This window comes from Mustelus asterias, chromosome 1, assembly GCF_964213995.1.
Source record: "Mustelus asterias chromosome 1, sMusAst1.hap1.1, whole genome shotgun sequence".
NCBI lineage: Eukaryota > Metazoa > Chordata > Chondrichthyes > Carcharhiniformes > Triakidae > Mustelus > Mustelus asterias.
The window spans coordinates 17,022,107-17,048,046 of NC_135801.1; the positions used below are offsets into that span (position 1 = coordinate 17,022,107).

The following is a 25,940-nucleotide window of genomic DNA, read 5'->3' on the forward strand; positions in this document are numbered from 1 at the left end:
AATTACAGTAATTAAAAACCGATAGATATTGGAAAACTTAACAATATCTCAACATAGCGAGAATGACTGGGACGTGTTATTGCCCATGTTGATAGGACTGGTGAAGGGTGGCTCAGTCATATATATAGATTGAAACAAGACACAACAGGAGAGTTAAACAAGTACTTTGTAACATAGACGGCTACAGTAGAGAAGAAAATGTGCAAATCCCTGATGCACATTGGTTGTGATTCAGCTGGAAATTTAGCTTAACCATCCAGAAGTCAATACTAATATCTGCATGGAGTGAACTTTACTCTGTGTTGGCACAGGATAACACATGGTTTAGATCAGGTCATTAGGATTCTGCAGGCTGAAGCTATTGAAGCAATAGGTGTCCGTTTAAGACAATTTAAGACGCATTAAAGGACCTGTGTAAAGAATTAAGGCCTGGTTTGGAGACAGACATGTTGAGGTTGGATTTTCTTCTCTCTGAGAAAACAATTCCCAATTTTCACACTTATGCGGAATGGTTTTCTCTTTGTGCCACCCTGCACATTCCAGTTGCGGTTATGCGCATAGCTGGGCAGAATTCAGCGTTAGACTATAGGGCTGCATGGTGGCACATTGGTTAGCACTGGACCTCACAGCGCCAGGGACCCAGGTTCAATTTCCGGCTTGGGTCACTGTCTGTGCGGAGTCTGCACGTTGTCCCCATGTCAGTGTGGGTTTCCTCTGTGTGCTCCGGTTTCCTCCCACAGTCCAAAGAGATGCGGGTTAGGTTGATTGGCCATACTAAATTGCCCCTTAGTGTCAGGGGGATTAGCAGGGTAAATACGTGGGGCTACGGGGATGGGGGCTGGGTGGGATTGTGGTCAGTGCAGGCTTGATGGGCCGAATGGCCTCCTTCTGCACTGTAGGGATTCTATGATTCTATGACTATAAAACATGGAGAGGCACAGGTTAAAGGTGACGGAAAGGAAGACAATCTCAGCGGTGCTGACTTCCTAAAAGCACAAGTGTAATGTCAGGCAGCTATGGCACAATGAACAGGATCCTGAGTGATATGCCACGCCTGTTTAATTAAAGGGTAGAGCCGTAGCAATAGGGTCGTAAGGCTACAATAAGATCTTGCCTGGAGTATTCATCATTTGATCTTAAGAAGGACATTTTTGGCTCTTCAGGAATTTCAGAGAGGGACATTGAGGACAATCTGTGGCCTAAGTGGGATGGTATGAGCCTATTAATGGGAATAATGGGATGGTATGCTGAGTGTGCATCACTTTATGGTGATTTTGGGCAGGCAATTGGTGATAGGTAGGTTTTTGTCTCAGAATATGCAGATTTCCCACTTAGAATCACAGAATCCCTACAGTGCAGAAGGAGGCCATTCAGCCCATCAGGCATGCACTGACTCTCCAACAGAGCATCCGACACAGGCCCTATCCTCGCAACGCCACGCATTTACCCCGCTAATCCCCTTAACCTATACATCTTGGGACACTAAGGAGCAATATAGCGTGGCCAATCCACCTAACCTGCACATCTTTGGACTGTCGGAGGAAGCTGGAGCACCCGGAGGAAACCCACGCAGACATGGGGAGAACTTACAAACTCCACACAGACTGTCACCCGAGGCAGGAATTGAACCCGGGTCCCTGTCACTATGAGGCAGCAGTGTTATCCACTGTGCCACCGTGCCGCACAGTATGATTTCACTCTTCAATTTTTCACATTTAGATATGCAGAACTTTCAGTATTTGGGCCCTCAGTATGTGGAACTTATATCCTAAATTAATCCGATATTCATCCTTGTTGGCTATACTCTTGCTGGCAGCACATGAGAAATATTAGGATCAAGAAAGAGTTTGCTTAAATTAGAGATTTTTATTTATTCTTTCACGGGATGTGGGCATCATTGGTAGAGCCAGCATTTGTTAACCATCCTTAATTGCTCTTGAACTGAGTGGCTTAGTGGTCATTCCAGAGGGCGGTTAAGAGTCAACCACATGTAGGCCAGACCAGGCAAGGACAGCAGATTCCTTTCTCCAAAGGGTATTGGTGAACCGTTGCAAGATGTGTGCGTTTATATCACAGTCGTATGGATAGGAATCTGACTGTACAAGTATAGAAACATAGAAACATAGACAATAGGAGCAGGAGGAGGCCATTTGGCCCTTCGAGCCTGCTCCGCCATTCATTACGATCATGGCTGATCACCCAACTCAATAGCCTAATCCTGCTTTCTCCCCATAACCTTTGATCCCGTTCACCCCAAGTGCTATATCTAGCCGCCTCTTGAATACATTCAATGTTTTGGCATCAACTACTTCCTGTGGTAATGAATTCCACAGGCTCACCACTCTTTGGGGGAAGAAATGTCTCCTCTTCTTCGTTCTAAATGGTCTACCCCGGACCCTGAGACTGTGACCCCTGGTTCTGGACTCCCCCACCATTGGGAACGTCCTCTCTGCATCTACCCTGTCTAGATCTGTTAGAATTTTGTAAGTCTCTATGAGATCCCCCCTCATTCGTCTGAACTCCAGCAAAAACAATCCTAACCTAGTCAATCTCTCCTCATACATCGGTCCCCAAATTCAGCCTGGTAAACCTTTGCTGCACTCCCTTGAGAACAAGAGCATACTTCCTCAGAAAAGGAGACCAAAACTGTACACAATATTCTAGATGTGGCCTCACCAAGGTCCTGTATCATTGCAACAACACATCCCTGCTCCTGTACTTGAAACCTCTGGCAATTAAGGCCAACATACCATTTGCCTTCTTTACCGCCTGCTGCACCTGCATGCTTACCTTCAGTGACTGGTGCACAAGGATACCCAGGTACCGCTGTACACTCCCCTCTCCCAATTTACAGCCATTCAGGTAGTATACTGAAGTTCGTTTCGATGTGAGAATATTAATCAATTCTTCTCAGACAATTAGCTGTGTCGAAAATTTGTTTGCAACTGTTCAGGTTGAATATGCACACAGCTGCCACACATGTGTACAGAAAGGAGCCAAGCACACTGTACCATTGACAATACGCAGTCATTAATCATACAGTTAGAAACTACCTTTCACTGCCTTTGGGATGTTTTACATTAAATTGCAGCACCTGAGCAGTGACCTTCTAACTTTTTACTCAACTGTTGCAGGATGAGGATCTCTCCAAATTATTTGCCTTAACAGGATGATTAAAGTGTACAGAACATTTCATATTGAATTATCAATAACCCTCTCTGTTTCAGCTGAAGCAGATAGCTGCAGTAATGGATCCACTGCCCATTGTACACTCAGTCTGGTTTGATCTTTCTGCTGGCTTCTTAAAAAATTATTTCATGGGATGTGGGCATCGCTGGTAAGGCCCACACTTCAGGGTCAACAACATTACAGTGGGTCTGGACTATAAGATCATAAAACCATAAGGCATAGGAGCAGAGTTAGGCCACTTGGCCTATCGAGTCTGCTCCGCCATTCAATCATGGCTGATATTTTTCTCATCCCCATTCCCCATTTCCCCATAACCTCTGATCCCCTTATTAATCAAGAACCTATCTATCTCTGTCTTCAAGACACTCAATGACCTGGCTTCCACAGCCTTCTGCGGCAAAGAGTTCCACAGATTCTCCACTCTCTGGCTGAAGAAAATCCTCCTCATCTCTGTTTTAAAAGACCATCCCTTTAGTCTGAGGTTGTGCCTTCTAGTTCTAGTTTTTCCTACTAGTGGAAATATCCTCTCCATGTCCACTCTATCCAGGCCTCACAGTATCCTATAAGTTTCAATAAGATCCCCCCTCATCCTTCTAACTTCCAACGAGTACAGACCCAGAGTCCTCAACCGTTCCTTATACGACAAGCTCTTTATTCCAGAGATCATTCTTGTGAACCTCCTCTCGACCCTTTCCAAGGCCAGCACATCCTTCCTTAGATATGGGGTCCAAAATTGCACACAATACTCCAAATAGGGTCTGACCAGAGCCTTATTCAGCCTCAGAAGTACATCCCTGCTCTTGTATTCTAGCCCTCTCGACATGAATGCTAACATTGCATTTGCCTTCCTAACTGCCGACTGAACCTGCACGTTAACCTTAAGAGAATCTTGAACAATGACTCCCAAGTCCCTTTTGTGTTTCTGACTTCCTCAGCATTTTCCCATTTAGAAAATAGTCTATGCCTCCATTCCTCCTTCTAAAGTGCATAACCTCACACTTTTCCACATTGTATTCCATCTGCCACTTCTTTGCCCATTCTCCAAACCTGTCCACATCCTTCTGCTTCCTCAATACTACCTGTCCCTCTACCCCTGGAATGGCATGTAAGCTGGACCAGGTGATGATTTCCTTCCTTAAAGGACATCAGTGAATCAGATAGACTTTTACAACAATCAATGATAGTTTCATGGTCACCATCAATAAGACTAACTTCCAATTCCAGACTTTATTCCAATTCTAATTCTCTTCCTGCACCTAATGGTGCACTAAGGCAGACTTTCGCCTGTTTCCATAGCTACTTATTCTTGGAACAGGACCCTAAGTCTGTCACCAGAGGCTTACAGCTTGAGGGGCGCCACTCCACATCAAGTGTGGCTGACCAGGAATCTCTCGTGCTCTTAGCGCCAGCCAATGGCATGTTTGGAATAATTTGCAGGTTGACACTCAACTTGTTTGACAACGTTATGAATGTACCTTCCTTGGCCATCAAGTCCTGGGGTGAGACTCGAACCCAGAGCTTCTAGCTCAGAGACAGGTTCACTACCCACTGCACCATACGACCTCATCCAGATTTTATTGCCCTGGTGAGATTTGAACGCATGTTCCTCGGGCATTAGCCTGGGCCTCTGGATTATTAGTTCAGTGACATTACCACCATGCCATTTTCTCCTCCATAATATCGTTCTTTTAAAGATGCACTGAATGGCTTCATTCTGTGCAATGCCTTTCTATGATTCTATAACATACAACTACTTGTCTTCTGCTCTCTCTTAATTGAAAATTATCCTCACATGTTTAAGATTTACCGCAACACGTCTTAACTTATTCACATTGGGGCAAAATGTCATGGAACATGTTTCTCATTTGACTGAGATCTACATTTCCCATAACTGATATTGCTCATTGTAGTTCAGTCCAAAAATGAACATTTTTTTGTCATTGTCATCGAGCCATTACAGCACAGAAGGAGGCTATTCAGCCCATTATGTCCATGCCATCTCTCTGAACAACAATCCACTCTGTCCCATTCCCTGCTCTAGCCCTGACGCCCTTAATAAGATTCAAGCTGAAAAGGTAATCCCAGATATGATATCCAGGTCACAGGATTACATCAAGAGGATTTCAATCATCTCCAAGAACATTTATGAAAACAACAGTTGAAATATCCTCACTAATTTCACATTCTATTGTCCGTTTTAATTTTATTTTTATTGCACATTCTATTGTCAGTGTTTTTTTTATTCCTCATTCCATTGTCAGTTTTTATTTTTATTTTAATTTTTATTGCACATTCTATTCTCAGTTTGGTTAACAGATACTGTATTTGAGATTCCACAGGCTGGGGGAAATGAAGTGGAAATGGACTATTGAAGGTTAGTTCGAGTTCATTACTGTTCGCCATGCCATGGCCAACTCTGAAAATAGATTTATCTGGAGCAACTGCAGCTCATTAATTAGTCAATGATGTGTAATAGTTCGTCTTTGGGGTTTATTTTGGGACATAGGTGGCAATACCTTTAACAAAACACACCGTTCGTGCCTCGCTCCCGCTGCAGTGGGGTCGGAGAATTTGGCAGCCAACCAAATCTCCGTTTACTGCAGCAGGATGGGAAAACCCCGCTGGAATGAGGCGGTGGTAAGAGTCCGGCCACCAAATCCTGTTCATCCCTTACCCCTATGCTTGCTGAGCTGCATTGGCTCCCAGTGCACAATCGCCTCAACCTGATATTCAAATCCTTTCATGGCTTCACCCCTCCCTACCCCTCTAACCTTTTTTTCCAGTCTGCAAACCACAAGTATTCTGTGCTTGTCCAACCATGGCCTTTGGTGAATCCACTACTCTCTTCTCCCCATCATTGGTGGTGGCCCTTCAGTTGCCTTGGCCCCAATCTCAGGAATTGTTGGGGCATGTTAGCACACTGGGTATGGTCCTGGACTAGTAATGTAGTGACTTGGAGTAAGGACCATGAGTTTAATCCCCATCACTGTATCTGGGAAAGTTAAATTCAAGGAGTTAAAACAAACAAAAAGCCAGTGTATATGATAGTGACGATGAAACTGCCAGGTTGTTAAAACCCATCTGATGCACTATTGTCCATTTGGGAAGAAAATCTGCCGTCCTTATCCAGTCTGGCCTGTATGTGACTCCAGACTCACATGATTCTTAACTACACCCCTGAACCCACCCAGCAAGACACGCCTGTGCTATTCAAGAAGGTGACTCAAGACCAGTTAGGCATGGGCAATGAATACTCATCTTGTTTGTGACCTCCACATCCTGCGAATGAATAGAATATAAACCCTCTCTCTCCAGTTTTGATGCTTCTTAGAATTGACTTCCTTCGCCAAACCTGGAGCCATCCTGTTCCAATAACTCCTTCTTTATCTCAGTATCAATTTTTGCCCGATTTAACTTCTATGAAGTGCCTTAGGGCACTTACCTATGATAAAGTCACTACACAAAGGCAAGTTGTTTATCATGACTTATGTTAACCACATGATTTATGTTAAAATTAAAGCAAATAACCTCAAAACATTATCTGAAGATAGCTCAGGTTTAACTTAAAGTCTTTCTCTGCATTTAAATGTACATATACAAAAATCATTCCACAAACTTATCAACTTATGCAAATTTCAGTCCCTTCATTTATCACATCCTGAAATTTAGATACACAGCGAGTGAAAGTTATTTAAATCTTAATCCCGCCTGTCACATTGGACTGGGTAAGCCTATTAATCAGCTGGCTCTGGCAGGCGAAACAACAGGATGCATGAAATAAAGCCTTCTAAAGCAAGCAACCGACTGAATCACCATTGAGTAAATCAGAGGCCTTTCTTTAAAATATTCACCTCGCTCACATTTTTTCAAACCTACCTCAGTGACATTCTGGACATTTATCATTTTCTTCGACTGTGCGACGCTTCCCACAATCCCTATATCCAGTGGGAAAACAATCTCGTGATCAGGGTGAACAATGCAGTCTTCCATGATGGCATCCTTGTGAATGTTGAACAGCCTGGTCGCCAGCTCCCCTGTGCCATTCCTCTGCCGGTACATGAACAGACTCATTCGATCCGCGTGGATCAGGAAAGAAAGCCTTCGTAAGATTTTGAACACCACCTTTTCCATGTTTACACTCTCCTGCATATCGCAGATAAGTTCAAAGAGAATCCCACTCTCCTCGACCTGCCCAATTTCCTGAAAATTCGTCATGTGAACAGAATCAGTCTGCTCCGTTATCTGAGCAACAACTTCTGGGGGCAGTTTCTTCGCAAAGTACTGCTTGACAAAGTCAGGATTAGAGTCCAGGAATTGTTCTGCAGCCTCCCTGTTCATGTTGGCGACTTCTGTCCGTCCGAGTACCGCACCCCGAATTCTGATCAAATCAGTTGACCGTAGTAAATATTGTTACACCAGGTTGGCAATAACTGCAACAGATCTAGCTCATTGTAGGGCTTCTGCTAACACAGAGGATGCTTTGATCACATTCTACTGTCATCAGCAAAGTATTTCCCTAATACTGTTGAAGGTGAACTGTTGTGCGTGTAGATTGTCTCAGAGAAACCTGCCATGTGACACAGTAACAGCCAGTCCGAGCATCATCTCTTTCCTAAGTAGAGAAGATCCCTTCTAGGTGACTAATTCTAACCAGCCTTTATGTTGGGGTAGTGGAGGCAAATCTGAACTATAAAAGGATCTCATACTTTTGAAATTGTGTCTGCTGGCGTTTCCTATTATCCAATAAAACTCTCTTTCCATTCTTATTATCTTGGTGTTTAAATCCCCCATTGGCAGGGAGGTTATCTTATTTCTTGATAAATGTGAGCCTGAAGGAATTTGCGATGTCCAGCTGTAACTTTATCATAAAAGCGAACTGCTGCAAATGTTGGTGACCTGAAATAAAGACTGAATGTGCTTGAAAAGCGCGGCAGGTCTGGCAGCTCCTGGGGAGAGACATAGAGTTAACAAAACATTTTGAGTCCAATATGATTCTTCTTCAGAATTGTAATTTTAGCAGATTGCAATGCTAATGCACAGCACTTTATCTTTAATTTGCAATTGGCCTGTTGACTTATTTACATGGCAGCATGGGATTCATAGAATCATAGAATCCCTACAGTGAAGAAGGAGGCCATTTGGCCCACTGAGTCTGCACCGACTCTCTGACAGAGTACCTCACTCAGGCTCTCTTCCCCACCCTATCCCCATAACCCCACATATTTACCCCACCAATCCCCATAACCTACACATCTTTGGACAACTTAGCATGGCCAATCCACCTGACCCGCACATCTTTGGACACCAAGGGGCAACTAAGCATGGCCAATCCACCCAACCCATACATCTTTGGACTGAGAGAAAATTGGAGCACCCGGAGGGAACGCATGCAGACACGGGGAGAACGTGCAAACCCCGCACATGCAGTCACCCAAGGCCGGAATTGAACCCGGGTCCCTGGAGCATTGAGGCAGCAGTGCTAACCACTGTGCCACCGCACCACTTCATCTTGAAGTATTTCATGATTCAGAATGTATTTAGGTACAGGATTACAGGAATCTAACTAAAGGGGATAGTGGATACTGGAGAGGCAATAGTAGTATCTCATATTAGGGGAACCATTTTCAGCCCGTGTTAGATATTAGTGAGAACAATGACGTGGGCACAAAATATGGCTGGATCGCGTTTTCCCATTTTCTCGGCTTTTCACTGGTGATGTGCGAGAATCCCGCCACAGAGAGTCAGGAAGCTTATTCGAATATATCAGCATTTCATTAGTGTGTCCTCCCGCCTGGGCATCCCTCCTCACTGAATATTCATCAGATATCGCCGTGATATCAAGCCGGCGCGATTTATGACAGTTCTACAAAAACGAGGACCTGCCAGCCCCACATTTCTCTGACCCTTCCTGGACAAATCAATTGTGCCAATTTAATCAGCATTGCAATGCTTGAGTGTGCCACTGATTGACACCCAATTGTTAAGCTTTTTGAAGCCTTGCCCCTGCCTCCATGTTGTGGTACCGGCTTTGACCGCTCACTCTGATTGTGTTCAAACATCCAGAGAACGTTGCTGCAGTTTTTCTGGGACGAGTGATTGCACTTGGTCGCTGCTGGAGTTCTGAGGCTCCTGCTTAGGGAGGATGGTCAAGCACTGGTGTGCCTTTGCACCCAAGTGGCAACATTCTGCCCTCAGACCCTGCAGTGATACCCTTATAGAAATCATAGAAATCATAGAAACCCTACAGTGTAGGTAGAGGCCATTCGGCCCATCGAGTCTGCACCGACCACAATCCCACCCAGGCCCTACCCCCATATCCCTACATATTTTACCCGCTAATCCCTCTAACCTACACATCTCAGGACACTAAGGGGCAATTTTAGCATGGCCAATCAACCTAACCCACACATCTTTGGACTGTGGGAGGAAACCGGAGCACCCGGAGGAAACCCACGCAGACACGAGGAGAATGTGCAAACTCCACACAGACAGTGACCCGAGCCGGGAATCGAACCCAGGAACCTGGAGCTGTGAAGCAGCAGTGCTAACCACTGTGCTACTGTGCCATCAAGACACCTCCTCGGTGGTGTGCCCTGGCAACTTATTTCGTCCAAGTGCACAGCCTGAATAATGACGTGCTACTCATAGGGCAGCACGGTGGCATAGTGGTTAGCACTGCTGCCTCACAGCACCAGGGACCTGGGTTCCGGCCTCAGGTCACTGTCTGCATGAGTTTCCTCCAGGTGTTCCGGTTTCCTCCCACTGTCCAAAGATGTGCGGGTTAGGTTGATTAGCCATGATAAATTGACCTGAGTGTCAGAGGGATTAGCAGGGTAAATATGTGGGGTTAGGGCCTGGGTGAAACTGTGCTCGGTGCAGACTCAATGGGCTGAATAGTCTCCTTCTACCCCTGTTCGTGGACCTGAGGGCTCTTCGTCACTCCACGCAAGCATTGCTGTCATTTATCAGGACCTGCTAAATGTCTGGGACACAGTCACCTTGCGCCACAACTCTCTCTCGTCGAGAGTAGCAGCTGTCATCAGGGAGCCGCTGTTCTGGAATCAGCTCCTTTTTCAGGTGGCTGGCAGAGAGATGGGCTGTGGCTGCCAGGGTGACCAGGCACAGGGACGGGCTGGGTGATGCTCCATGAGTTGGTTCACTGCATCCAGCTTGCGGTTGTTGCCATCCACGACCTCAAAACGATAATGATCGGACCCAAAATCACTCTGGGCCTCAAGGCGGTGCAGCTGTGTGGTGGGCCCCCTGTCCGAGCGCACCCCTGCTCAGACAGAATCTCCCATCGGCCCCAAGCTGCACTTCTGGTAGCAGGGCCACAGCTGGAGGAGCCTCAGAGGAGAAACTACTGCTCACAGTCTAACTACCATGGAACTTCCTACCTCCAGATGCCAGAGGTCCAGTGCTGGAGAAGGCAGCGGCCATGGTAGGGGACGGTGGACCACATGTGCCAGCTGATGCAAGAGTTGGCACCTTATGGACTGGGAGTTCACCCATTGCCTGTGGCCCCGTAAGTCACTGCCACCCTGAACTTCTATGCCAGTGGCTTGTTTCAGGGCTCCATGGGTCACTTTTTAAAAAAATTCATTCACAGGATGTGGGCGTTGTTGCTGGGCCAGCATTTATTGCCCCTCCCTTTCAGAGGACATTTGAGAGTCAACCACTTGGTGTGGGTCGGAGTCACATGAATCCCAGACCAGGTAAGGATGGCAGATTTCCTTCCCTAAAGGACATTTACAACAATCATTGGTTTCATGGTCATCATTTGATTTTTAATTCCAGATTTTTATTGAATTCAAATTTCACCATCTGCCATGGTGGGATTTGAATTTGGATCCCCAGAACATTACCCTGATCACTAGCCCAGTAATTTCCTTGCAAATTTGTTCCTCTATATTTTCCCACCAGCTGATGACTATAGACTTCTTACCATCTGCAGTATTTTGCTATCGACTTATTTACATTATTTGGAAGCCAGATTGAAAAATAAATGTTCTCTGATGCCGCCAGGTTTAAGCATAGTGATGGCCTGTCTACATGATTTTGGGGTTTCAAATGTTTGGCCATGGGAAGTGTTGAGAACAAAATTTCAGAATTTAAGAGATGGAGACACATCTGTTTTTGTTACAGCGTGTCCCCTACCTGCATAGCATGCATCCCTTGCTTGATCCAACCACAAATATATAGATGAAGCGCTCAGCACCCACAAGCTGGGGTGCCAATCATTTACTTAGAACGGTAACAGTAGTAAACCTCATGGATATTTTTCTCAGGTGGTTCCCCCTTAACAATCCCCCCCCCAGTCCTGCAGGGGAAAAGGCAAATCCTGATCTGTGACAGGTAGTCTTTGTCACTAGACAAATGAAAACATAGACTTATTTATTTAAAAAGAGACAAAAGGCTTACAGTGCTTGTCTTCAGTTTCAAATTATATATTATTTAATGTTGCACAAATAAAAATCATTTAATAATTGCACTTAAACCCAATACACAAATTCACTCACCTAATAATCACATTAATACACTGAAATTAGCATGTCGTTAAATGCAGTTGAGTAGTCCCACGGCAACGGGACTCAATAAACCAAAGCAAAAAAATTAAATCAAATATACTTTGAATTCACAAAAATAAACCAAAGTTACTGAAAGGAGGTATTATGATTGGATCCTAAACGAGGAGACATTCACGCTGAACACAGCTTGGGAAGTGAAAGGAGCCCACTGGGTTGTGGATTGAACTCCATGGTGATGCTTTTGGCAGCTTTAATTAGTCTTCAGTCTTTGACAGATCTACATTGTGAAGGAAATCCTTCCGATCGTCTCCACTTTGCATAGCGCCACTTAAACCATTGCTAGAGAAATACAAACAGAACCATGAGATTCTTGTCCTCAAAAAACAACAACAACTTGCATTCATAAAACATCATTAATGCAGTAAAACATTCCAAGGCACGAGTGTTATCAAACAGTATTTGACATTGAGCCACACAAGGAGATATTGGGGCAGATGACTACAAGCTTAGTCAGTCTGGTTTTAATGAGTGTTGTAAAATACCAGAGCAGCATTGAAGTGAAGGAGGGAATTTCCCCACTCGAGGCTATGGTAGCTGAAGGCACAGCAGTAAACAGTAGGGCCATTAACATCAAGGATGTTCAAGAGGCCAGATCCAGAGGAACAGAGATGAGAGCTAGGGGAGGTTAGAGATAGCAGCAAGTGGCACAGTGGGTTAGCACTGCTGCCTTATAGTTCCAGGAACCCGGGTTCAATTCCAGCCTTGGGAGAATGACTGAGGAGTTTGCACATTCTCCCAGTGTCTGCGTGGGTTTCCTCCAGGTGCTCTAATTTCCTCTCAGTCCAAAGATGTGCGGGTTAGGTGGATTAGCCATGGTAAATGCGTGGGGTTGTGAGGAGAGGGCAAAGGGGAGGGCTAGTTTGGGATGCTCTGCGGAGAGTTGGTGCAGTTGGGCTGGATGGCCTCTTTCTGCACTGATTTATTATTGGTCACATGTATTAACAAAAAGTGAAAAGTATTGCTTCTTGCACGCTATACAGACAAAGCATACCGTTCATAGAGAAGGAAACGAGAAAATGCAGAATGTAGTGTTACAATCATAGCAAGGGTGAAGAGAAAGATCAACTTAATGCAAGGTAAGTCCATTCAAAAGTCTGATGGCAGCAGGAAAGAAGCTGTTCTTGAGTTGGTTGGTACATGACCTCAGACTTTTGTATCTTTTTCCAAAAGTCTCCTGTGGTTCTATAACACAGCGAGTCAGTGGAGGGATTTGAAAACAAGGATGAAGATTTTAAAAATGGAGGCATTGCTTAACTGGGAGTTAATGTAGGTTAGTGGGCACAGTGGGTGATGAACAAACCAACAGTACATGGGGAGCAGAGTTTTAAATAACCTCAGGTTTGCAGAGGGCAGTGAGATGCTGGGCAGCAATGTGAGGGATTAGAGATGGCCAGAGGGAACAAAGGTATGAACACCAGATGATCTGAGGCAGTAGCAGTGGCAATGTTAAAGGCGGAAATAGGCAGCTCTACAGTGGCAGTGCAGAGAAGTGATCAGCAGCTCATTTCTGGTTCAAATTTGACATCAAGTTTGCAAACAACCTGGTTCAGCTTCAAACATTTGCCAGTGACAAAGGATCAATAATAGTTGAGTGTGCATAGCGCCAAAGTTATTTCCCGCCCTCCTGATATTTATCTGGAGAGATCTCTACCCACCCAGCACAGGATGTCAGGAAAGCAGTTGTAACAATTTACAGATAACGGTTGGATCAAGAGAGGTGGTGATGAGGTATGGTGCGGTGTTGCCCGTGCTACTTTTTAGGATGATGTTGCTGAGGGGGCAGCTGGTAGATAAGAGGGTGCCAAGGGAACACCAGATGTAACAGTGCAGGAGCAGAAGAGAAGCCTTTGTCAATGATTCTCTAGCTATGACAATGGATAAGAATGAAACTGGGATAGTGTGATCTTACCCAACTACATAATAACGGGGAGGTGTTGCAGGAGGATTAATAATTTATGATCAATTGACAGCTTGCATTACTGTTAGGTTCAAGTTCAACAAATTGGGGGTCATAATTTAATTGGCATTTGGATTGGGCCACACAACAGAGGCAATGGCAGAGGGGTATTGTCACTGGACTAGTAATCCAAAAACCCAGTGTAATAATCTGGGGATCCGGGTTCGAATCTCACCACGGCAGATGGTGAAAAGAAAATCTAGAATTAAGTCTAATGGTTCTCGATTGTTGTAAAAACCCATCTGGTGTCCTTTAGGGAAGGAATTCTGCTGTCTTTACCTGGTCTGGCCTACATGTGACTCCGGATCCACAGCAATGTGGTTGACTCTTAAATGGCCCAGCAAGCCATTCAGTTCACAGGCAATTTGGGAATGGACAATAAATGTTAGCCCAGCCAGCAACACCCACATTCTGAACAAATAAGTCAATAGGTATTACAAACTTGATGTCTGCTAACCCATTAATCCAATCCGTGTTCAATGGCCAACAATTTCTTTGCATGTCAAAAGTTTATATGGAACAGTATATTACAATCAGATTCAGGCATTGAACGTTCAGTATTCCCATGTCAAGGTATATGTTCTGGCACTCACAGGGTTAAACAGGAATTTTAAAACATTTAAATGTAGGAGGCATTGAGAGAGTTAAACAAGGATCAATAATAGTTGGGTGTGCATGGTGCCAAAGTCATTTGGTCGCTGTGGTAGACCACAGAGAGAAGTTCAGGCTCAAACAGTTCCTGTTTCTCATCTGGTGTCTGAGTTACAGCCCAAAATACTCACAAAACTTGTTCATCTAAAATAAAACTAGTTTGCTTATCTGATGCGAGCATCTACTGTTGTTGCCATTCGTTGCCCTTTCAGAGTTTCTAAAGAACCTGGATCAACTTGCATTGACGTTTCCAAACTTTATTCTCCTGGAGGGGTGTAGACATTTATAATCTCATTGACCCTTTTCGATGCAAGTAACACGCAAGCCTTTGGTGCCACCTATTGGGATGATTCAGTGATCTGGCACACCCACCTTGTGAAAGCGCAGGCATGCAACCTATGATTTTCTGTCTACTAAACAGAGGAATGTGTTAAAAATTAGTGTACAGAAAATTATAGTCTGGTTACCCTGAAATTTGTGCTCCATGTGAGCAATGCTCCCCACTAATGGCGAAATTCACATTCCAATCTATTGCATTAACCACAAGTTGTTCATATCTACAGACCTTGGAGTTCGGCCTGAGGATTTATCCAACAAGTCTTTAAAAAACCCTAACAGGTCTAAACCAAAACTAGAGGACCGCAACTTCCAAAGAACAAAACCGATGAACAAGAAAAACAAGTAAAGGAGCTTGAGGGAAGATTTGATGGAAGTGTATACGAAATTGACAGGCAGACTAGGAGAGAGTGTTCCTGTTGGCTGGTGGTACAAGGACGAGAGAACACATTTAAGATTTTGGACAGGAGATGCAGCGGAATGGGAAGAAGAACATTATTTCATGCAGCGAATGATAATGACCTGGAATTCAGTGCCACTGATGGGAGCAGAGAGAATCAATGTGGGTGGTACAGTGGCTAGCACTGCTGCCTCACTGCGCCAGGGACCTGGGTTCAATTCCAGCCTTGGGTCAGTGTGCAAAGTCTGCACATTTGCCTCGTGTCTGTGTGGGTTTAGAACATAACATAAGAACTAGGAGCAGGAGTAGGCCATCTGGCCCCTCGAGCCTGCTCCGCCATTCAATAAGATCATGGCTGATCTTTTTGTGGACTCAGCTCCACTTACCCACCCGCTCACCATAACCCTTAATTCCTTTACTGTTCAAAAATTTATCTATCCTTGCCTTAAAAACATTCAATGAGGTAGTCTCAACTGCTTCACTGGGCAGGGAATTCCAGATTCACAACCCTTTGTGTGAAGAAGTTCCTTCTCAATGCAGTCCTAAATCGGCTCCCCCTTATTTTGAGGTCATGCTCCCCCTAGTTCTAGTTTCACCCACCAGTGGAAACAACTTCCCCGCTTCTATCTTATCTATTCCCTTCATAATATCTATAAGATTCACCTCTTTCTTCTGAATTTCAATGAGTATAGTTTCCTTCCACAGTCTGAAAGACGTGCCGGTTAGGTGCATTTGCCATGCTAAATTCTCCCTCAGGTGTACCCCAGCAGGCACCAGTAATTTCATTGCAGTGTTAATGTAAGCCTACTGTGACATTAATAAAGAAATAAACTTGCAGGGCTACCGAGATAAAGGGAGGGAATGGGATTTACTGGATAGCTGTGCAGAGAGCTGGCATAAAGGGGCCCAATGGCCTTCATCAGTGTGGTAAATGGCTCTCAAAAGAGGCAGGAACAGGAATGTGTTTATCCAGGTCTCAGACAGTCGGCAATAGTTTCATATCATCATTAGTTAGCAACAATTCTAAGAATACCAGCTGCCAGGGTCAAGGATTTACTAATTCCATTGTAAAGTCAGCTTTCTGAAGCTCCTCCCCCGTTATGGGACTTCCCATGGGATAACAAGCAACTACTAATCTTCACTCCGATTAAACCGAACCAGGGCCTCCAATTTTGGGTAGACACATCCCTGGAGATTTCAACACATGACAACACGGTGGCACAGTGACTAGCACTGCTGCCTCTCAGCTCTAAGGACCCGGGTTTGATTCTGGCCTTGGGTGACTTCTGTATGGAGTTTGCATGTTCTCCCCATGGGTTCAAAAATGTATCTATCCTTGCCTTAAAAACATTCAATGACATCGCCTCAACTGCTTCACTGGGTAGGGAATTCCACCGATTCAGTGGTGATCCCCCCCCCCCCCCCAACAGTCCAAGTCCAAAGATGTGCAGGTTAGGGGGATTGGCCATCGTAAATGTGTGGGGTTACAGAGATAGGGCAGGGGAAGAGGGTCTGGGTGAGATACTGGGAGGATATTCCAGCAGCACTCATCCCAAATCCAGAAATTCTCAGCCTTTTGGCCAAGATCAAGTTTAGTATGGATCGGATGCTGCACTTGGTTGAGGCCATTAGGTTACATTTAGGCTTCATTTTCATATGAAGCAATTTTTAAAAAGCAGCATCTCGGCCTTTTGGCTAAGATGCAAATGAGATCAAGCCTTGGAGGAGGAAACCTCCCCCTCCTCCAATCAGCTTGGCTCATGTAGATCAGGCCCAAGACAGGTGTGAAGGCCCTGTCTTGTCATCTTGGATCGGAAATGTCTCAACTTGTTGAGGCTCTGAATTGGACTTGATCTGATTAAATTGGAATAAAAAATACAAAAAGAAAATCCAGAAAATCCCACCCAAGGTCAACGGACCTTCCCATGGTCTGTGTTTGCCCACTATGATTTCCGTGGCAGGCAGGATGGCAAAATTCCGGCCATTCTGTCAGAGAGTAGGTGCGGCCCCAGAGGGCTGCTTCTGAACTGTAGGGATCCTGTGATGACCTCGCCCCTAACCTGGTCAGAGAGTCTTCCCTCACCACCCCATATTTTAAACAAGGAAATGTTCTGAAAAAAAAATCCCCAAATAAAACACTATGTTTAAGGGGTGACACAGTGGTTAGCACCAGGGACCTGGGTTCAATTCAAGTTTTAGGTGATTGCGTGGTCTCCCTGTGTCTGCATGGGTTTCCTCCAGGTGCTCTGGTTTCCTCCCACAGGCTGAAAGACATGCTAGTTAAGTGGAATGGCCATGCTAAATTGACCCTTATGGCAGAAATGTCCCGTTCCACCCGCCAGAGGGAATCGCATGGGAGGGACACGGACCCAGCAAAGACCCGTTGACCTCAGGCAGGATTTTCCTGTCTTGGGGCAAGTGCGGCAGGAAATTCCCACCCTCAGTGTCAGAGGGATTAGCAGAGTATTTCTTTTGATACCAATCAAGTAAACAAACTCAAATTAACTTAGGGACAAAGTAAAAGGGGCGGCTCCCCAAAAGGAAGGGGGGAACAGCCCGAACCAAAAACAAAGTCGAAAGGAAACTTAAAATGTCAAACCAAAAGGTGATTATCGGGGTCGATAATACACCCCAGCCCCTGCGGCGCCCAGCGGTCGCGGAAGGCGTCAACCACGCCCGTGGACACCGCATGCTCCCTCTCCAGAGACACCTGGCCGCGAATGTAGCCGCGGTAGAGGGGCAGACAGTCGGGATGGACGGCCCCGTCGATCGCCCGCTGCCTGGACCTATTGATGGCGCGTCTCGCCAGGCCCAGGAGCAGGTTCACGAGGAGGTCGGCATCCCGACCCACCCCTCTCCGCACCAGGTGCCCGTAGATCAGGAGCGTGGGACTGAAGTGCAAACAAAACATCAGTAAAAGGTGTTTGAGGAAGGGATTAGCAGGGTAAACCCATGGGGTTACAGGATAGGGCTTGGGTGGGATTGTCAGTGCAGACTCGATGGGCTGAATGGCCTAATACTGCCCTGTAAGGATTCTACGATAATGCTGCAACAACAACTCAAGTGAACCTTTAGTTCCTTCAGGTGAGGGCTGGCAATCTAGAGATTCAGTTTATAAAATGTACAAACAGATTCTGAAGAGCAAGCAAGAATCAGCCACAATTAAATCCACAATCAGTAATATTAAAATAAATCAGACTGCTTGGATCTATTCTGGGGCAACACAGTGCTTAGCACTGCTGCCTCACAGCGCCAGGGACCCAGGTTCAATTCCCAGCATGGGTCACTGTCTGTGCGGAGTCTGCACGTTCTCCCAGTGTCTGCGTGGGTTTCCTCCAGGTGCCTCCCACAGTCCGAAAGACGTGCTGGTTAGGTGCATTGGTCATGCTAAATTCTCCCTTGGTGTACCCAAACAGGTACTGGAGTGTGGCGTCTGGGGGATTTTCCACAGTAACTTCATTGCAGTGTTTAATGTAAGCCTACTTGTGACACTAATAAATAAACTTTAAGAAGCTAGCCCAAGTGTCCCAAAGCGCTAGAGAAAGTTGGTTGGCATAACCCCTCAGTCCGGGTGGGAGTCAAGTTGGGAGCTCCATAGCTTTGCCAAGGGGGTGTCGCAGTTAACCGAGGTGCCCTCCTGTTGTGAGCCCGAGTACGAGTGTGTGTATGTGTCGACTTACCGCCGTCTCCGCCTCTGACAGACCACATTCTGCCGCAATCAGCATCAGAGACGAGGCATCCGGCTGCTTCATTCGGGAGAAATTCCCTTCCAACAGTTGAATCTGATCCTCCTTCAATTCCAAATCAGAGGAGCTCTTGCCTGCGCTCTGCTCCATCACACTGGCTCCCAAGAGAGGGCTTGCTGCTGGCAGGGATAATCGACAGAGGGAGGGAGAGAGACAGAGAGAAGGTATGCTGCGATGAGTATTTAATGAGTCTGAAATATAATGCCACCGCCTAAAAAAAAAAGCAACCTCGCCTGCCTCTGGCGGAAAAGTCCCAATGCTAACAATTATCACACTCTGGTGAAATAGTTTATGCCATGCATCTGCTTGAGAGATACTTGGAGCCTTCCTCACCGAGCACCCCCCCCTCCAGCAAAGACTGCCAGCGGCATTTCACGGTTACACAGCAATTGTAACAACTTACCTGGCTCTGTCTTTTAATTCTGCAATTACACAGTGACCCAGAAACAGGACAACGTGGACAGGAGCCGCCGCTTGTTTATGTCCCTCGAAATGAAACAAGATAATCGACAGTGATCCCTTCCCCAAACTTTTAGCATCCGAAAAAAAAAGGCTTAACTGCCTTCACTTGGCGTTGCTAGGCACCCTGCAAAGCAGCAGTGGAGAATTGGAGAGCCCACGAGTTTCCCGAAGCAATTCCCAGCTCGTTCTGGTTACCATGCGGACTGATTGTTGCAAACCTTCAATATTGAGAGAGAGAGAGGGTGGAGAGAGAGAGGGAGATACCAAGTGAAAGTACAGCATGATATCGCAGGCAATAAATTTCAGAGTCAACTCAGGTTTATCAAATGTTGGGTCTGGTCCAAAATAATGGCATAAGATCAGATGTCAATTCATCAGAACATTGTTTTTCTCCAGTGGCAGAACAATGGGGAAGTAACCTGATAAAAGTGAAAAGCTTTTTGGGTTTTAGATTGTCAGGACTGTTCTCCTTGCAGAAGAGAAAGCTGAGGGGAGATTTGATAGAGATATTCTATCACACTGATGGTGGCACAGTGGTTAGCACTGCTGCTTCACAGCGCCAGGGATCCTGGTTCGTTTCCCGGCTCGGGTCACTGTCTGTGTGGAGTTTGCACGTTCTCCTCGTGTCTGCGTGGGTTTCCTCCCGGGGGTGCTCTGGTTTCTTCCCACAGTCCAAAGGTGTGCGGGTTAGGTGGATTGGCCGTGCTAAATTGCCCCTTAGTGTCAGGGGACAGCTAGTGTAAATACATGGAGTTATAGGGATGGGCCAGGGTGGTATTGTGGTCGGTGCAGACTTGATGGGCCGAATGGCCTCCTTCTGCACTGTAGGGTTCTATATTCAAGGACCGAATGGCTAGAGAGAAATTGTTCCCATTAGTGGAGAGATCAAGAGCGAGGAGGGCGCAGGTGTAAGATATTTGGCAAAAGAAGCGATGCAGACACGAGAAGAAATGTTTTCGTACAGTGAGTGGTTAGGATCTGGATTGTGCGGCCCGAGAGAGTGGCAGGTTCAATCGAGTGAATTGGATTGTCATCCAAAAAGGAAGTATGTGCAGGGTTACAGGGAGAAGGTGGGGAATGGTACCATCGGTCATTCAGAGAGCCAGAGCAGACATGACAGGCCGAATGGCCTCCTGTGCTCTATCAATTCTGTGATTGCATTTAAATAGCACCTTTCATGACGACAGGGTGTGCCAAAGTACCTTACAGCTATAGAATCCCCACAGTGCTGAAGGAAGCCATTCAGCCCAGTAACTCAGCACCAAATCTCTAAAAGAGCATCTTACCCAGCCCCAACCACCCACCCTATTCCCATAACCCCGTGCATTTTTACTATAGCAAATCCACGACAATTTAGTATGGCCAATCCACCTAATTTGCACGTCTTTGGGAAGAAATCGGAGCACCCGGAGGAAACCCACGCAGACATGGGGAGAACGTGCAAACTCCACACAGTCACCCTAGGCCAGAATTGAACCCAGATCCCTGGCTCTAAGAGGCAGCAGTGCAAATCATTGTGCCACTCTTTAGCTTAGTTGGCTGGATGGCTAGTTAATGATGCAGAACGCCGCCAACAGCAATGCCCCGCTTTCTCAACTTCGCCCCTCGCCTGAGGTGTATTTGATTTGATTTATTACAGTTGCATGTATCATAGAATCATAGAATAACTACAGTGCAGAAGGAGGCCATTTGGCCCATGGACTCTGCACTGACTACTATCCCACCCAGGCCTACCCCATAACCCCCTACATTTACCTTACAAATCCCCCAGACACTTTAGCAAGTTAACATGGCCAATCCACCTAACCCGCACATCTTTGGACTATTAGTATACAGTGAAAGGTATTGTTTCTTGCGCGCTGAAAGATAAAGCATACTGTTCATAGAGAAGGAAAGGAGAGAGTGCAGAATGTAGTGTCACAGTCATAGCTAGGGTGTGGAGAAAGATCAATTTAATATGAGGTTGGTCCATTCAAAAGTCTGATGGCAGCAGGGAAGAAGCTGTTCTTGAGTCGGTTGGTGCGTGACTTCAGACTTTTGTATTGTGGTGATCCTCGGGTTAAATCAGCACCAGCCAGCTTCCTCCCTCAATTGGGAGAGCAGCCTATGGTCATCTGGGAACCTTTTTCTTCAATATAAATATAAATAATTGTTAGTGCGGCCTAAAGAAACACAAATTATCCTATTTAATACATTTTAATACATTTGCTACCACTGGAGGCAAAATAATTGACAGTAAGTGACAATGAACAGTCCATTGGCATTTTCTATTGACTGGAGTGCTGCACCATCACTTCTTCCTTCTCGTGAAGAGAAATGTCAACAGAAATGTCAGCTCGGTAATAAAATCCTTTGGGTTTAAATATCGACTTGTAGGATCCTGCTTTCGAAAACCAACCTCCCAATTTTCTTTCTCCCATTTTTACAATTTGTTTACACAGGGGGAGGTTAGATTTTGATGTTCTTTGCCATAAACTCATGTTGGAACACATTGCATGTAGCCTGTAGCGAGGGAATTAGAGACTTGCTTTGAGAAGAGGACTGTCAAAGGGTATCAATACACAAAACGAAATCCGAGTAGTTACTTACAAAGAACAAAGAAAATTACAGCACAGGAACAGGCCCTTCGGCCCTCCAAGCCTGCACCGACCATGCTGCCCGACTTAACTAAAACCCCCTACGCTTCCGGGGACCATATCCCTCTATTCCCATCTCATTCATGTACTTGTCAAGATGCCCTTTAAAAGTCACAACTGTATCCACTTCCACTACCTCCCCCGGCAATGAGTTCCAGGCACCCACCACTCTCTGTGTACAAAATCTGCCTCATACATCTCTTTTAAAACTTGCCCCTCGCACCTTAAACCTATGCCCCCCCGTAATTGACTCTTCCACCCTGGGAAAAAGCTTCTGACTGTCCACTCTGTCCATGCCCCTCATAATCTTGTAGACTTCTATCAGGTCTCCCCTCAACCTCCGTTGCTCCAGAGAGAACAAAACAAGCCTTCGTAGGCTTGATTGGCTGAATAAACTCTTTATGCTGGATTCATTCTGTAAGAGGCTTGGCAGATTCTACTGTTGCTATGGAAACTCCAGAGAGTATATCTGCAGGCACCATCTCCTCACACTTTAAAAAAATTCATTTGTGGGGTATGGGCGTCGCTGGCTGGGCCAGCATTTATTGCCCATCTCTAGTTGTCCTTGAACTGAGTGACTTGCTAGGCCATTACAGAAGGCAGTTGAGAGTCAACCACATTGCTGTGGCTCTGGAGTCACATGTAGGCCAGACCAGGTAAGGAAGGCAGGTTTCCTTCCCTAAAGGACATTAGTGAACCCCAAACGGGTTTTTCCGACAATGGTTTCATGGTCATCAGTAGATCCTTAATTCCAGATTTTTTAAATTATTAAATTCTGCTGTGGTGGGATTCGCACCCGGGTCTCTAGAATATTAGTTGAGTTTGTGGATTAGTCGAGCGATAATATCACTAGGCCATCACCTCCCCTTAAAGCAGTTGTCTTTACCCAGTGGCAGAATCTTGATCCCACTGTACTGTGGGTCAACAATACCGTCACTTCCTGCAGCGTAGACTGTGGCAGAGGGAGGCCTCATGGAGTTGACTGCATGGCTGCAGTGTAAAAGCACCTCTGGAGAACTGCTAGCAGCCGACTGGAAGCATATAAAACAGGATCTACAAACACTGACTCATACCAAGTTTTTGTTTAACTTGCTGGCTCTATGAGGGATTACATTACTCTTCCAGCTGAACCGAACAGCTGCCAAGAGTGCCGTCATTGTCCAACCTTTGCATAAAGCTTCAGGGATCCGAGGAATGAACAGTCATTCGATCATTCGTTTTTCCCAGGGCATGCTTTCAAGAAACAATTAATGTTTATAAGGAAATCAAAGCCTTTGTGCTGTGCTTAGCTCTCCTAGATAATGTTTGAAAAGTCTTGTCGAGTTAAAGATGGGAGCCAGCTGGTCTGTATTTTCCCTATCTGTCTACCAGTTTCAGGGTGTAAATGCTGGGGCTGCCATGACAACAGTGAAACACAAATTCTGAACGTTTAAATAAGTTGCTATGTGGAAAGACCTGCAGCACAGGGACATGTCACGAATGTGGAAAACTAAACAGCTTAAAAGAGGTTCTCGAGCTCCATTTCAGCCGCTGAGGTGTGGAGACAAGCTGATACTTTGTGGGCACTCAATTATTCAAGTGGCTATCATTTGCACGGGTTCAACATCAACGGCAAGGCCGCTGATAGCTATGACCCTGGAGTTTATAACCAATGCTGTGGCAACACCAGTGAGCACAGCCGTCAGAATGTTGCAAATGCACTGGATTGAAAAGCGAGCTAGCACTTATATAAGTACCTTTCGCAACCTCAGGACGTCCAAACATTGTTTGAAACATAGGCCCTGATTTTACCAGCACGCCCACCCCGGTTTTGGGGCGGGCGAGGCTCACAGAATGGCATTCTCTATTAGCCTCGGGCGCGATTTTACGAACCTTGGGCGGGCATGCCGGTAAAATTCCGGCATAGTCATTGTTGCAACTTTGGACAATTTGTAACGCAGCAAACTCCCAGAAAAGCAGATAATGTGATGGTTTTGATTTGATTTATTATTGTCGCATGTATTGGGATAGATTTTGATAGATATACCTCAAAATAAAGGGGGGTCGGTTTAAGACAGAGTTGAGGAGGAACTTCTTCTCCCAGAGGGTGGTGAATCTCTGGAATTCTCTGCCCACTGGGCGGCACGGTAGCACAGTGGTTAGCACTGCTGCTTCACAGCTCCAGGGACCTGGGTTCGATTCCCGGCTTGGGTCACTGTCTGTGTGGAGTTTGCACATTCTCTTCGTGTCTGCGTGGGTTTCCTCCGGGTGCTCCGGTTTCCTCCCACAGTCCAAAGATGTGCGGGTTAGGTTGATTGGTCATGCTAAAATTGCCCTTAGTGTCCTGGGATGCGTAGGTTAGAGGGATTAATGGGTAAATATGTAGGGATATGGGGATAGGGCCTGGGTGGGATTGTGGTCGGTGCAGACTCGATGGGCCGAATGGCCTCTCTCTGTGCTGTAGGGTTTCTAAGATTTCTAAGATTTCTTCTAAGATTTCACTGAGGTGGTGGAGGCTACCTCGCTGAATATGTTTAAAGCGCGGATGGATGGATTCCTGATCGGTAAGGGAATTAAGGGTTATGGGGATCAGGCGGGTAAGTGGTACTGATCCACGTCAGATCAGCCATGATCTTATTGAATGGCGGGGCAGGCTCGAGGGGCTAGATGGCCTACTCCTGCTCCTATTTCTTATGTTCTTATGATACGGTGGAAAGTATTGTTTCTTGCGCACTATACAAACAAAATATACCATTCATAGAGTACATAGGGGAGAAGGAAAGGAGAATAGTGTTGGTTGAGGAAGAAATATTGGCCATGCTCCGGGGAGAATTTTCCTCGCTAAAATAAAAACAAAATACTGCAGATGCTAGAGTTGGGCAGTAAATACTGGGAAAATTGCTGGGAAAAGGTGTGGCAGCATGTGTGGAGATAGAAACAGAGGGAGCGTTTCAAGTCCAACATAACTTCAAAGAAGTCTGCCTCTTGCTTCACAGATGCTGCCACACCTGTTGCCTTTTTCCAGCACTTTCTGATTTTATTTGAGAATTTCCCTGCTCCTGTTTAAATGGTGCCACGTTATCCTTTACATTCATCTGAGGGGGGCAGATGGAGTCTCGGTTTCGTTACTCATCTGAAAGGCAACACCTCTGATCTTACTGCACTGAATCCAGCCTCGATTATGTGCTCAGATCTCGAGAGTAGGGTTTGAGCCACACTATCCTCTGGCCCAGCGCTGAGAATGTTACCACTGAGATAAGACCGACACTATAGAGTGTGAACCATAGAATCCCTACAGTGCAGAAGGCCCAAACAACCTGCACTGACCATCTGATGGAGTATCTTACCTAGGCCCTATCTCTGTAACCGCACATATTTACCCTACTATTCCCCCTAACCGATACATCTTGGGGCACTAAGGGGCAATTTTGCATGACCAATCCGCCTAACCTGCACATCTTTGGACTGTGAGAGGAAACTGGAGCACCTGGAGGAAACCCCCGCACAAACGGGGAGAATGTACAAACTCCACACTGACAGTCACCCAAGGCTGGAATCGAACCCAGTTCCCTGGTGCTGTGAGGCAGCAGTGCTAACCACCGTCAGTCCATGTGAATTTTTGTCAGCCCAAGTAAGGCTTACATTTCACTGGCTTCTGTTTAGTTTCATTTTCTACTCCACACAGTCAATCACTCCTGCAATAAACCTTGCGTTGTTATTTTGAATCCACGTTACAGAAACAAGCACTGAACTATGGGAATTTGAGGCAGCCACTGTGTGACCAATGCATTGCAACTATCTAGAATTTCAGTGCATCTGTGCCTTGGTGCTGAACTAGTTATTAAAGTGAGTTCTGTTTGCGATTTGATGGGCGGCATGGTGGCACAGAGGTTAGCACTGCTGCCTCACAGCGCCATGAACCTGGGTTCGATTCCTGGCATGAGTCACTGTCTGTGTGAAATTTGCACGTTCTCCCCCTGACTGCGTGGGTTTCCT

At 45.9% G+C, this 25,940-nt stretch overlaps 2 protein-coding genes across 4 annotated transcripts in view; both read right to left on the reverse strand.

Annotated features, from left to right (window-relative positions):
* Positions 1 to 7,527, reverse strand: part of LOC144501295 (rod cGMP-specific 3',5'-cyclic phosphodiesterase subunit beta-like) — a 67,330-nt gene extending 59,803 nt beyond the window's left edge. Inside the window, exon 1 of the mRNA XM_078224875.1 lies at positions 7,066 to 7,527. Coding sequence (XP_078081001.1) covers positions 7,066 to 7,527 — 462 coding nt within the window. The remainder of the gene's footprint in view (positions 1 to 7,065) is intronic.
* Positions 7,528 to 11,621: 4,094 nt separating this feature from the next.
* On the reverse strand, positions 11,622 to 19,575 carry hopx (HOP homeobox). Of its 3 annotated transcripts, none has more exons than XM_078229102.1 (3): positions 19,271 to 19,575; positions 18,802 to 18,983; positions 11,622 to 12,056 (listed from the first exon to the last, which is right to left on the reverse strand). In XM_078229102.1, the coding sequence occupies exons 2-3, from the start codon at positions 18,955 to 18,957 to the stop codon at positions 11,979 to 11,981; spliced, it is 234 nt and encodes a 77-aa protein (XP_078085228.1). In that variant the 5' UTR covers positions 18,958 to 18,983; positions 19,271 to 19,575; the 3' UTR covers positions 11,622 to 11,978. The 3 variants fall into 3 exon arrangements, with proteins under 3 accessions (XP_078085228.1, XP_078084320.1, XP_078083657.1); XM_078228194.1 differs by having other exon boundaries at positions 18,802 to 18,986; XM_078227531.1 differs by lacking the exon at positions 19,271 to 19,575 and having other exon boundaries at positions 18,802 to 19,081.
* Positions 19,576 to 25,940: the final 6,365 nt, after the last annotated feature.